Genomic DNA, 13738 nt, shown 5'->3' on the forward strand with positions numbered 1-13738 from the left:
TCGTTGAACCATTTAAGTTGTATTCCACTTTTGAAATGTTAACATTGTGTTATGTGTGTACATATATTTTGAAAATAGCAATCCTCAGTCAACCAAGACACAGAAGATAAAATACATTTCATATAAATACATTCATGGCTTAAAAAAAATAGTCTTAGAACCTCCTGCCAGACTCAAGTGTAAGTATCTTTCTTACATGTATTTCACTTTTGTGATGCTTATAGGCTGACTAAAGGCTACTGAATAGAGACCAGTTTTAAAACATGGAAAAGTTGGTACCATGGCTCCAGGACCAAGTAATTTTAAAAGTTGCTACTGCTATAGGATATATTCCCTGTTGTCAAAAAACAACTGTGTGTATCTTAAAAAAAAAAATTTTAGAAAAGCTATTTCCTTTAGTGACTCTTGTAGTTCCAAGCACAACTGGATACCATCACCTTTATATACCAGATTTTCTTTCTCTCTTTCCCCTTGGGGCTCTTGGAAGGTCAGCAGGCAGTGTTCTGCACTAGCCAGAGAAAATTATGCATGGTGAAGTTTGAAGTTGGTCCCCAGGAGCAGGGATGCTTTACTTGAGGAGTGTAGAGGCATTGTTTATTTTTGCTAAAGTCTATTTTAACTGGAAAATAAAAATACATATACATGCAGAAAAAGAAAAACTTGTCTTGAAATTGCAAGCTCATGTGTTCAAGAGAAGCAATGTACAAAATCTTTTACTTTCTGTACAGTGACAATACCAAATAGTTTTTTTAACCATCATATACACAACACAAGTGTTATGAATAGAAATCTATAAATACTTTCAAATGAATTTGCAATATAGAGCAGTTGAGGGCCACAGCTGTACAAAATGTAAGCAACATATATAAAACTATTAAGAAAGTGCAAAGTAGAACAGTATCAAGAGCCTGCACTTTTTACAGCACTTATGGTTCAAGTGTGCAGAGGTGACAGGGAGGCAGGAGCTCAGTAACAATTCAAAAGAAGACACAGTACAGGATTCGGCACACAAAATGATGAACTATTATTAAATTACATTTTCCTCCTTCTTCACATCTGTGACTTCCAGTTAATAAGAGAACATTTTTATAATGAATTTCCATAGAGTGATTTGTCCCTTTTTACAAGTTTCCAGGAAACAAAGATTCCCTGGCCAGAGACTGCTTTTCTGTGAGTAAAACAAGACTAGACAGGGAAACTCCTGTTGGTGTCTGGTTGCCTTATCGTGCTTACCAACGTTAAAAGAGGACGGAAATACCTTCCATAAAGGAATGCAGGCATTAAAACCTGATCCTCTAAGTTACACCCAGGTAACCAGTACTCACATGTATGTGAAGGTCTAGAGAATCATTGCCTTAAAAACATCAACCACATCTCAAAAAACTCTTTTAAAAACTCTTGAGTTTCAAATCTGTTTAGAGACCACTGCCCATCAGTTTCAGCTGTTTGCCAGTCCAGATGCAAGTTCTGCATTCAGGCACTGATTTCTCATCAGCACCCCCAGAGCTGTGCAAATCTTTTTTTCTTTTAAACTCTGTGTCCAGTGGAAAGCTCTGCTTGAATTAAAATGCAGTGGCAATTAAAAACCTGTTTGGTGAGTTGGAAGTTGAAATAGTTAATTCAATGTTCTTGAGTGAAATTTCTTATAACTTGTTTTTAGAAAGCTTTTCAGTTCACCTTTATTTCAGTAAGTGTACTGTCTATTCTTTTGTAGGCACTGTAAATATTCAAGATATTGATGTGCAGAAGAATCCATCCATTTCAAGCAGTGTGGTATTAGTGATCTCTAGCAAGTTCTTGACTACTGCTGTTGTCTTGGTTTTGTTTTTAAGTAGAGAAGGGTAGACACTGGATACTCCTTTTCCCTCCTTGCTAGAGGGAAATATCTTATTACAAGTGTTTTATTATGACAGAAGAGTCATCACAATTACATTATTTTTTCCTCTTTGAAATATAAGCCAGACTTCAGCAAGAGTGAAAGAGAAGTTGTAAGCAGTCTGAATATGCTAGAGAAACACTACAATTACCTGGTCACACTGCTTCACATAATGATGTCTGTCTCAAAACTGGAGATGATCACACAAAACTCTATGAAGACCATCAGTGTCTAATCTGCTAACAATTAACAATTTGGAGTCTAAGATATTCTGTTTTACTTGATAGCAGCTATAGAAACAGTTGTCCATTTGGTGTATTTTTTGAATGTGTGATATCTACAGTGCACACAGACATCCAAAACTGAGGCATGAGAAGGAGCCACCTGCACAGCTGCCAGGTCAGCTGAGCTGCTTATTTGCCTCCATACATTCTTTCAATGTCGTTGAGGTAATGGTTTTTCAGTTCTTTCCTTTTCAGCTTGAAAGCATCTGTCACCAGCCCAGTCTCGGGGGTCCACGGCTCAGGGCTCAGCCGCACCTTGATGGGTATTTCAAATCTTTCTAATTTCACTGAGGGGACAAGAACAAAGAAAAGCACAACTGTGATTACAAAGCCAAATGAGATACTAATTCATGTTCCCTAAAAATCTGGTCAGCACCCTGTAGCTTGTATAATATGCTGTCCTACTCAATGAAATAACCTTACACAAGGGCCACAGGCAAATTTCATCCTGTTCCAACACTGAGTGCTGGTTAGTGTGCAAATACTCTGATACACTCTGTGTTTAGAACTTGTGTTGGATATGACAATGCAAAATCTAAAGCTTGAAACAAATGACTGAGTAGCCTGAAGCTCTGAGACTACTGCCAGAAAAGCATACACTGAAATCTAGTTGTATCTTTGTTACAGGAATGGAATAACTAGTTAACTCAGACTAGCTGGACATGCTTCATATTTAAATTATAATGAAGTACTTGTACACTTTCCCTGGTTGAATGTTTCTTTCCTATATTTTTCATTCCTAAAAGTCTGTTTAGAGTTCAAAACAAAGGGACTTCTTTGTATTTTTGTTACATTAGCACTTACTTTCTCTTCAGCTGGAAGCAGTGGCTTGGCACATGTAGAGCCTCACTGCAACCAAGGCTGCTTCTCTCTCTTGCACAGGTAATAGCCTGACAGGGGGGAGCAAGGGAGGATAAAGGGAAGGGGATGGAGGGAAGGGCAGGAGCAGCAGGAACAGCACAGGGAGCTGCTGCATGTGCCCAGTACCACATGGAGTTTGCTGCCAGCTCCTGCAGGCACGCTGGGAATGGGATCCCAGCCATGGACTTGTAGCTGAATTCCAGCAGAGCCTCTGGGGGGCAGCAGCAGCGGCACCCAGCAGCTCCTCTGCCTTTCTAACTTCAGCTGCTATCAGCATGTGCTGCTGCACAACACTCAGATGTGTGCCTGCTCGTGATGAACGTGCATCATGCTCTACTAAGAACGTAGAACTACCTCTTTAAAATAGTTTTGCATAAATTAGTTGTATCTCAAGAGTAGATTACTATCTAGAGGGCAGAAAGAAGGCATAAGCAAAGGGTTTAAGTACACAAAGCTATATGGATAGTAATTTGCCCAATTCATGATAAAAACTGCCAGGGATTAAAGTGTTTAAACCTAAGCCTTAAACATATGGATTGATTTATTTTTTTCAAGGTAAGACTTAAAAGTGTCTTTCCTTCTTGTTTTCCCATTTTCAGAAGGCAGATTCTCCTCTCTGTTTAAGAGAAAGTGCTTAGCATGTGCTTAAGTGCAGCATTTACTGCTTCCTTGTAGGAGGTGTCAATGCTTTAGAGACTTTCTTCCCCACTGAGTTTGTTCATTCTTTTGTCCTGTAAAGGACTGATGCCACTTTTGATCCTTCAGTACCACAGCAAGGAGCAGCAGGCTTTTAAGCCTCTACAACCACAAGGATCATGGCTGTTCAAAGCTGTAGGGAACAAAGTTGTATGGGGAAAAATGCTTTGAAATCTCTTGCTTAACCAGTTTCCTTGCCAGCAAATGCCTTGCAACTTTTCTTCCAATTAATGGCTCTTTTGGACCTTATTTTAACCATATTAGACAAGAAACTTGTCTCCAGAATTAAGTTGGAAAAAACCTTCAGATAATTTGTAAAAAATATAAGTAATATAGTATAACCAGTATTATGTAAATTCCTGGGATAATATGGGACAATTTTGTGTGGTCTTTGCCTTGATAAACCATTAAGTTTTGGCAGATACAGAGAAGCTGGAAGGAGGAGGAGCAGTTAGTGAGGATCATGGCAGTTTTTGCTGGATGTGCTTGGTACTCACTCTTGTTTGCCACTTCTTTAATCTCTCGCAGTATTTCTGCCTCCATTGTAGGATTGTTACAAATGTCCACCCAGCTTCCAGTGATGCCTTTCTGCTCAGCCAATGCTGACAGCTTCTTCTGGTTAGGGACCACAAAACTGATCACATAGGACTGGTCACTACACAGAGTGGCAAGAGAAGGAAGGAAAAAAGGTTCAGTTAAGACCTTTATTTCAGGGTGTGAATTACCTGCTGCTGGACCCACAAATGCCCAGATTATTCCACTATACAGAACCTTTCTTGTGCATTAAGTCTTCACATCTGAAGGTTTATCAAGAAGATATTTAAGCTGGTTTACAACATCAGGTTTGATCAGAATGAGGCTTTGCTGTCATTTCACTCATGCACATCTCAGTTTAGCTCCCCAGCTAGACCTGGCATTTAACCACTTCTCTGCAGCTCCCCCTCACGCAGGGAGAGAGGGAATCTATTGGGACTATTTCCAAAACTCACTGGAAAGCTTTGGACCAGGTGCAAAGTGGCCAGATTAACTTTTCACTGGGATTCTGACAGCCAGAACACATGATAAATGTAACCATATATAATGATATATACCTGTTTAAGGAAGGGATGGGATGGAACAGAGGCATATCTGGATAGGAGAAATGCCAACAGAAAAACAGGTAATTTCTTCAGCTTTTAGGGAATCTGGAAAGCTGTGCTTCTTCAGACATGTTTGTAACTGGTACTCTGATGGAGAGGGTTGGGTCAGAGCCTGTACTTCATGTTTACTCTAAGCTGAATTTCTAAATTAATACCTCTCTTACCTTTTGGCATAAGCACAGATATTGTCAATCAATGGGCAGTTCTTCAGGGCTGCCTCTACTTTGCCCAGAGATACATATTCTCCTGCTTGGAGCTTTACCAAGTCCTTCTTACGATCTAGAAGTCAGGGAAAGGGAAAAAAAGAAAACCTTGTTTCATTTAAACTTGAGCATTTCCACAGACTCATTTCCATATATACCACCTATGTATTTTGTGTTATGCCAGATGTTAATGGACAAGTTTTAAAGCAGCTAATAGCTGCCAAATTTATAAAGATTTCTGTAAAAAGTGTTATAGCACCACACTTCTTGTCACACAGATTGTAGGAAAGGACTCTGATTTTAAAGCTTTGTAATGAATCCAACAGTTAATCTTGTATTTATTCTTTAAAGTCCATGTGCTAAATTTAGATGATGATAATGTCACAGGAAATGGCATCACTTCCAAAATTTTACTCCAGCTATGAGGACTTCCAGAAATGTGTTTTACACTGATTCTGTAAATAGGTAACCTTAAGTAGATCAGCCCAGGCAAAGCCAGCAGTATTAATAACATGTTTATAATTATGGTTAGTCAATACTTTGTAATATATTAAGGTATCAAAAACTGAGACCCACCTATGATCTGCAGACACCCATCTGGATGAAATTCCCCAATATCTCCTGTACAGAACCATCTCTGGCCATTTTCATCAACAGTAAACTCTTCTGTTGTCTTCTCTTCATTTTTAAAATATCCCATGGAGACGTTGGGTCCACCAATTATAATTTCTCCTCTAGGATTAGGCTTGTCTTTATTAGTATAGCCTCCTATAAACAACACAGTCCCAAGCAATTATTTATACCTTATATATGCTTCTGCCAAGAAAATACTTTGAAACTTCAGTTTGAAGTTAAAGCACACCAGCTGATGAGTATTATCAAAGACAAAGAACAATTTCTTCATATGTTACATCTAGCTAAGCAAATAGGCAAAGATACCAGCTAGGCAGAGGCTGAATTAATTACTCTGAAATCAGAACAATTACTACTCTCACCTTCTTGCCAGTCTCTCAGTTTTATTTCACAACAAATAAGAGGAGCTCCAACTCTGCCAGTGCTGTAATCAGCAACTTGGGGAGAAAACAAGAAAGAAAAACAAGATTTTTTTGTTATTTGAAATATGAATAGGGTGTATCTTATCTCAAGTTACTTTACTGCAGACATACAGCTGTAATATTGGAGCTGCATTTTGACTTGTTTTAAAAAAATTAAGAATCACCAAAAACCCATACATGTCTATTTCTGAACTTCTGTATTTCCAGGTGTTTTAACTACCTTCTGTAATGGTTCCAGCTCCACAGGTTTCTGTCAGTCCATAGCCTTGCCCAACAGGGCAGCAGAAACAGATGTTCATGAATCTCTGTGTCTGAGGTGAGAGTGGTGCTCCTCCAGACAGCATCATCCGGACATTCCCTCCCAGCAGGGCCTTTACTTTTTTAAACAATAGTCTTGAAAGAAGGGAAGAAGCATTAAAAATTATTCACTTAGCCCACTCTTACAAGAAGAGACAAACCTTCTTCCTCCCTTCCTATCTGGAACACCCCAAAAATTAACTTTTCCCCAGATTTTAGTAGACAGCAGGGCTAATCAAACCCATTACCTCTTGTGTAACACTTGAGGAGGCAGAGTTCCTGTAGCTTAACAAACATTCCAGTTTTATCATTAAAAAAAAAAAGCAATGCAATGAAAATGAACCAGGCAGCTCTTTGGAAGATTAGTCATTACCATGAAATACCTCAGCTGTTTCCAGTAAGAACTGGGACTAGGTCAGTTACTCACTAGATGTTATTTGCATGGCAGATGAGAAGTGTCTGATAGCTCAGAGGATCATTCTTTTACATTGTCCTAACAGATCCCAAGGCAAAAGGGACTTTTGGCCCAAGAATGCTACTTACATGTTACACAGAGGTGCATCATATCCTCTCTTGATCTGTTCCAATTTGTAGTCATACCCTATCTTGAACAGAGTTCTCTGAATATAGTTCATCTCTTGAACTTTACTCATGACATTTTTGTAGATTCTGTCCATTATTTCCTACAAGGCGTTTAAAAAAAGGAAAATTACCACATGGGACAGACCAGCATGTGTAAATTAAATCCCATGTCAGAAGATCCCCCCCCCCCATAATTATCCTTCCTTTAAAATGCATAACAAATGTGAAAAATCTTTGCATCATGGGGTTAGGCAGTGTTTAAGTGCAATGTTTTTAACATGTGATCAATGAGCCAATTTATAGACCATTGCAGCTTGGAGCTATTTACACCTGAACTGTACTTAAACTGTGACAAACTGATTTAGAAAATTTTAAATTCAAGTTTAACTCAATCTCTTTGCTAAAGGTTGGTACATTCCCCTCATGGTGTGTCCTGCTTGGGAGTGCTGATGCTGTACTTAATCCACAGCAATTGTTAAGTGCAAGGGAGTGAACTAAGAATTCATTGCACCATTTCCTTTTCCAAGAGAGCTCTTCAACTTTCAGAGAAACATGATTGCAGTAATTCTACTTATCTGACAAAAATCCACCACAGTTCTGTCACAGACCAGAGATTAATTTCCATTAAATTAATAAGCTTATGGTCACCTAAATACACAGAACCTAAAACATTGTTCAGGCTGGTGAAGTATTTAATAGAAGTTTAAAGATTGGCTCCTTCAACTTTGTTTTGGAGCACAATGTTTTGAAGTATTTATGTGATTTCTCTCCATGTAATAAATTTAAATGGATATTTTCTAAAAGGTTGGAGTTCTCAGACATACTTATTGTCACTCTGTTAATTATTAAGAAGATGACCAAGCCCCTTTATGTGCTTATGATTTTATAAAACATAAGAATGCAAGTGACTTATTTGATGTTAAAACTCTTGGCTATTCTAATTTGTTGCAGAACAAGCAGATCCAACCAAAACTCAGTATTCCTAAACTAGATTACATCCTCCTGCTCACTCCCCACCACCATGTGGCACCACCCAGTGCTACCAGTTTTATGAGCCACAGATGTGACAGGATCCTAAAAGCAGCACCTGTGATGGCAGCACATGTGGGGAGGGCCTTGGCACCAGAAAGACACAAACATCTGTGGACTTTCTGGATGGTACCACGGCCTTGTGGAGTGCAGGAGCCCAGAGCAGTGGAACCTGCAGAAGCAGGAGGAGTTCCAGCCTCCTGCTCTTTCCTCTGAGAGAAGGCTCAGCCTGGCCTGCCAGCCCTGAGAACAGCAGAGACTCAGCCTCGGGGTTACCTTGACTGGCTGAGTCTGTGACTGAGCCAAATATCCCTGTTTCTACAGTGGATGCCCTCTTGGCCAAACCAGCCTGTCTGTCCCTCTGCAAAAAGGAGTTCCAGACTCTGACTGTGACCTACTGTGTGTCAGGAGCCCAGTAAAACACTACTTGTAACTACTGAAACATGAACAAGTTTGGATCAAAAAGGATCTTGGCTTTAGTAGAGGCAGACTCTTGTGCTCATCTGCAGCACCAGTACTCAGTTCAATCCACCAACAGCTGGAATGTCTGTGTTTGCTCTTTCCTATTAGTAACAGTTACATGTGAAGAGCAAAACATGTTAGTAAATACACTTTTGTAGCATAAAAAAGACAGAACTTTTTTTTGCTGGACATATCTGCTTCTGCATACTTACAGGCACAGCTGCCATCAGTGTAGGCTTTAGCACAGTACAGTCTCCTTTGCTTCCCTTCTTAATTTTACTTGACTGTAATAAGGAAAAAAATGTAAATTTATGAAGCTGAAAAGGAAACAGCACTTGAAAACTAAAGGACTAACAAAAGGAGGAGATATATTAGCATGTAATTTGTTCAAATATCTTCCCCTGTTCCTGTGTCATTTTGCCCCCATTGTTAAGGAAAGGGTAATGATCAACATTACCCTATTTCAACCAAAATACTCAATCTTCTACAGGTTCACTTTGTTTATCTTTCTCTTACTTCCTCCCTCTAGTACTTGCTTTCTCCTCCATCTTCCTTTGGGAGCTTGTTTTGCTTGATGCAAATTTCTCTACAAGCAAAACATACAGAGGTATCTATTCTGGCTTAATTTACTCTTATTTATCTGAACTGCTAAAGGGAAAGAGGAAAAGGACCAAATGGAAGATCTGCAATAACTGGATAAAGAACTGATAAAGTGAGACCAAAACTTAAGATCACTTTAAACAGTTCAGCTGATCTATTAAGAGCTGTTCTTACCCTGTTATCCAGTGGATAATGCTATAGGCATTTATTAGGATTGCTTTTAGACTTCCTAAGTATCATAAAAGCAGAAGTTTTAATAGAATTTATATGGTACAACCCACCATTGCTGTTCACCACAAATGTCAATTTGCATCATTTTCTGAAAAAAATGTACATTTCTGAAGTGTACCATATACATCAGCATTTCTTGACTGAAGGAGGAAGCTGAGCAAGGAGAGAACAGGCTGCACAAGGTGAAGTTTGCTCCCCACCTTGCTCTGCTATCCCTCACCTGATCTGAGAGAGTGAGAGGAGAGGAGTAACCAATCCTGCAGCCATAAGTGATGCAGGAAACTTCTGCTGTCAGTTCTAACACATGGGCCAGAGGCAAATAACCAATGTAAGTGTCCTTGGGTCTGGGAAAGAAAAAATAATTAACCATGAGTCACAGGTGGACTGAAAATACCATTTAACAATTTTATTGTGTGCTTAGTTATTACTTTTTGATTGACCTGGATCCCAGGTGAGCTTACTCTCCTGCACACAAGATGGGTGTGATGTCAGCCACAGAACAGAAACAAACTGGGGAAATCTGCCCTTACTGAAATCAGTACAAATTACAGGATTTGCCTTGTTTTCTAGGAAACTCTGATTCCTTAGTCTTTTGCTGCTATTTCCTCTCCTTGTGGGAGGTTTCATTTCATTTATGAAATCAAGGATGAAATAATTACACTTTACAATAATGACCAGTGATTTACACAGCCCTGTCTGTCATCTTCTTCTAGGATACATTACTAGAAAGAGAGCTGATTACTGAAGTACTGAGGCTGCTTTCAGGAAGTAATTGCTCAGGGATTTCTCAGCAAGAGCCTTGGAGCTGTCACTGAACAGCAGATTTCAGCACCCACCTCTGGGTTTTTATCCTCTTACAACAGCAGAATCAGGGCTTATTTCAGCTATTGGGCCTTTTGTGAATGCAGAGACAAATACACTTCCATGAAAAACTTCATCAAAACATTAATGGCAAGGAATCTGCACTTTACTGTTGTCAGTGCATAATTTATTACTTTTCTGCTCCTTCCCTGAACTGTACTTTAGCAGATTCTGCAGCCTGTGCACCCAGAGTGGTGTCTCCAGGTCACTGAAGTGCTAGGCCCTGACATGCTTCCTAAACTGATTGGAGGTGCCTGAAAATGTCTAAAAAAATTTCCCAAGCTCTACTAGAGGAGGAATCTCTTATTTAGTGCTATCAACTGATACTCAAAAGTGCAAAAATCCATCACAGACTTAGAGCTAAGGGTAATAATAATAAAAAAGCAGCAGCATGTGAGAAAACAGCTAGAAGGGGCATATTTTTCAAACAAGGAAAGTTCACACACACAAGACATATTCCTTATAAATTAAAAAGTAGTGGCCTCACAATAACATGAAGAAACTTGGTAACACAATGCCAGCAGCAGACTCTAAAAATGTGACACTTCTGGAGGTCGTTTTAGCTCTCTGTGCACAAGACAAAGTGTTTCTTACCCCAGTCCAGGTATTCTCTCACACTGTCCTGTCATCCCAGCTATTAAGTTTTTATGCATCATCATCACTCCTTTGGGTCTCCCAGTAGAGCCACTGGTGTACATCACTAAAGCCAAGTCTGAAGGAACAGGTCTGTTTGGCAGAATGCTTGCTACAAAATTCAAGAGAAAAACTGTTATTTATTCTTTTCTTATCTACTTTCTAAATGATTTCTGTAATTAATCAGTATGGAAATGTCTGTAATCAGTGTGAAACAGGTGCTTCATGGACCAGCACAGCAAACATGGTCAGTGCTGGAGAGAGCAGTCATCTGGTTTCAAGAGCAAGAGAGGGAAGGCCAATTTTGAAAGGAATGATGAGCATTTGAGCATCTACACAATCTGGGTGACACTTCTGTCATTGTGGCTTATAGCTGACTGAAAGTTTCACAGAAGGGGCCTTTTGAAGACCAAATAAAAGTGTCAAAGGAAGCAAAGGGGAGAAACACAGTATGGATTATAAACATCAAGGTGAGTGAAAAACAAAACAAAAAACCAACATCCCAAAAAGCTCTAACTCAGCTTTTCTGCCCATCAGTCTTTCAAAGCCAAGGCTGTATTGGTAAGAATCCTTTTAACTCCCCCTCCTAACATTTAAAAAAAAAATTTAAATAAACCTTCCTCAGGTAAACTGCAGGTTTAGTAGAAAAGCAATAAGCTTAGAACACTTGACTTCTGATTTTTGTTTTAGTTCTCTTTATTCTTAGGATGACAATCATCAGCTTTCATGGCTTTCAGTGTCTGCAAGGAAGCAGGCTTTTCAGAGACTGAGGCCAGGAAAAAACACCTCTTAGGGTCACTGCAGGTCTGTATCAGAGCTCAGGCTGATCAGAGATAAGCAGCTGGGATCAATGTGTGTTTCCCAAAGCTCCTTTGCCACTTTATCTCCTCCTTTATTCCAGAGAGAGACGTGGTTAATTACAGACTGCTGATGTAAGGGGAACAGATCACCAGGGTTGGGGTTTCCTTCCTTAAAGCAGATGTTTACAGTCACTCCTGGCTGCCCAATGGAGCAAGGAATGTAACTGTTATTCCTCTAGCCTTAAGCACTTTTTAGCTACAGCTTGGTTAAGATAATGGACATTTTCAAGCAAAAAAAAAAAATCAAAAAAGCTTTAAGTGCTTTCTCCTCTTTTCTTATTAAAAATAGTGATAGTAAGATAAATAAAAGGTAAGAGTAGCAGAAAATGAAACATTAAACCAGTTTCTATTTCATATCCTAAAACAAAGATGAAGTATTAAATTATTCTGGTTATGGTTTACAAGTTAAAAACAAAGTTTTATCCTGACATAGATGACACGTGAACAAGAGATATAAAACAAGTTTTTTGTTTATTTAAGGGGAGCTGGAGGATGAACTGGCAACCTGCCACTGCCTTTGTTGGTGACAAAGGCCACCCTTTGCTGGGTAGGGGGGGTTTTCTGCTACACATCCCTCTTAACTCAGGTGCTAACACTGCTTGATTACTCACTCCTCTGTGAAGTGATTTACTTACAGTTTTCTGGTTTGGCTCCCAGCTCTTCTACTGTCTGCATACTATGAATCTCCACATTTTCAGGGTATTCTGATTTATTGACTGTCTTCTTGTCCACATAAATGATATGTTTCAGACAGGAGACTTGTGGCAGTGCAGTCTACAGAAGAGAAATGAAATTTTTAGTAGTGTACTGACTGAACTGTAGGGTTGCTTTTAGCAGGTGAAGATGGTACCAAATTACCTTAAGTTTGCTCTCAAGGAGTTCCACACTGGTGACCAGATATGATGCTCCACACTCATTGAGACCATAGGTCACTGCCTCTTCCCCCAGGGTGGCATAGAGAGTGACAACTGTCACAGGGATGGGAGAGGACATGAAAGAAGGGTAAAAGTAAAACTAAAAAAAAGCAAAAGCTCTTGCCTTAGCTTACTGGAAAGCACTCAATTGGGAATTTTCTAATTTGGAAATGAAACAGATCAGAAGTTTTTGGCACAAGAGACTTGTGGAACAAGGAGGACAGCTGGGCAAGAAGCAGGTCCTTACTTGTGCATGGTCAAAGACTGGCCCAGGGTTCCTGGGCAGATGGTTGATGCCCCAAGACTGTCACTGTTTAGGAGGCCTTTGAACAATTCTCTAGGTAACAGGCTGTAACTTTTAGTCAGCCCTGAAGTTGCCAGGCAGTTGGAAGGAACCTATAATGGTCATCTACATCCTCCCAAAATAATTCTCCTTTTTCCAGAGCAGAAATTATCAGAAAAAACGGATGCACCAAACCCCAACAATAATGTACAAAGCAATCCCAGAGTAAGCAACTAAGAGCAGGTGTTCTGCCCCTGAGCTCTCTGCAACCACAGCCTAAAGCTGGGCATGGCTACAGGCAGCTCTCTGCACACCTTCAGCTACTTTCCTTGCTTCCATGGAATTAGTGATGGCAGCAAGGCAGAGAATCAGACTAAGGAATCAAACTGTTTTTCATGCTGCCAGATTATTTTAACCCAGACTGGCTACAGGAATGCCATTAAGTACCTCCCAGGCCCAATGGAGTTCACCTCTCCCCATTATCTCTACTGAAAAAAAAGCCCCATTCTTTAGTATCATTTGCAATCTCAAACTGTAACCTCCAAAGACCATTAAAGGAATTTAACAGTGCTGTGAGACAGGGTTCAGGCAGAACAGGAGAAAGAACTGTTTCTTACTGCCTTTCAAAGTCTAGGGATCCAGGCCAAATTAACCACAGTCTCCTACTTCATCTCTTCCACTGCTGCCCCTGAACAGCCTCTCTGCACACTCTGCTGTATGAGCTGCTCCTCACACAGGCAGCTACTACTGCTGCTGGGAGAAAAAAAGACAGCCCAGTGCAAGCAAAAAAAATAGGCTGTGGCTCCACAATGTGTGCAAAATGGGCACTGGAGTGCTCAGTAACCACTGCAGCTCACCCAGTTTAACTCCCA

The 13738-nt window shown here is 39.9% G+C and overlaps 1 protein-coding gene across 4 annotated transcripts in view; it reads right to left on the reverse strand.

Moving 5' to 3' along the window:
* ACSL4 (acyl-CoA synthetase long chain family member 4) overlaps positions 1–13738 on the reverse strand; it is a 37077-nt gene continuing 23339 nt past the window's right edge. For all 4 annotated transcript variants that reach the window (XM_071442461.1, XM_071442463.1, XM_071442464.1 and 1 more), the window contains 12 exons: positions 12528–12637; positions 12305–12443; positions 10771–10921; positions 9536–9659; positions 8697–8768; positions 6955–7094; positions 6335–6507; positions 6055–6129; positions 5636–5827; positions 5021–5135; positions 4215–4372; positions 1–2447 (listed from right to left, as the gene is read on the reverse strand). In XM_071442461.1, the coding sequence (XP_071298562.1) occupies positions 2290–2447; positions 4215–4372; positions 5021–5135; positions 5636–5827; positions 6055–6129; positions 6335–6507; positions 6955–7094; positions 8697–8768; positions 9536–9659; positions 10771–10921; positions 12305–12443; positions 12528–12637 (1607 nt within the window). In that variant the 3' untranslated portion in view covers positions 1–2289. The remainder of the gene's footprint in view (positions 2448–4214; positions 4373–5020; positions 5136–5635; positions 5828–6054; positions 6130–6334; positions 6508–6954; positions 7095–8696; positions 8769–9535; positions 9660–10770; positions 10922–12304; positions 12444–12527; positions 12638–13738) is intronic.

This window comes from Agelaius tricolor, unplaced genomic scaffold (assembly GCF_023055355.1).
Source record: "Agelaius tricolor isolate 1412-34295 unplaced genomic scaffold, bAgeTri1.0.p SCAF_17, whole genome shotgun sequence".
In the NCBI taxonomy this organism is placed as follows: domain Eukaryota; kingdom Metazoa; phylum Chordata; class Aves; order Passeriformes; family Icteridae; genus Agelaius; species Agelaius tricolor.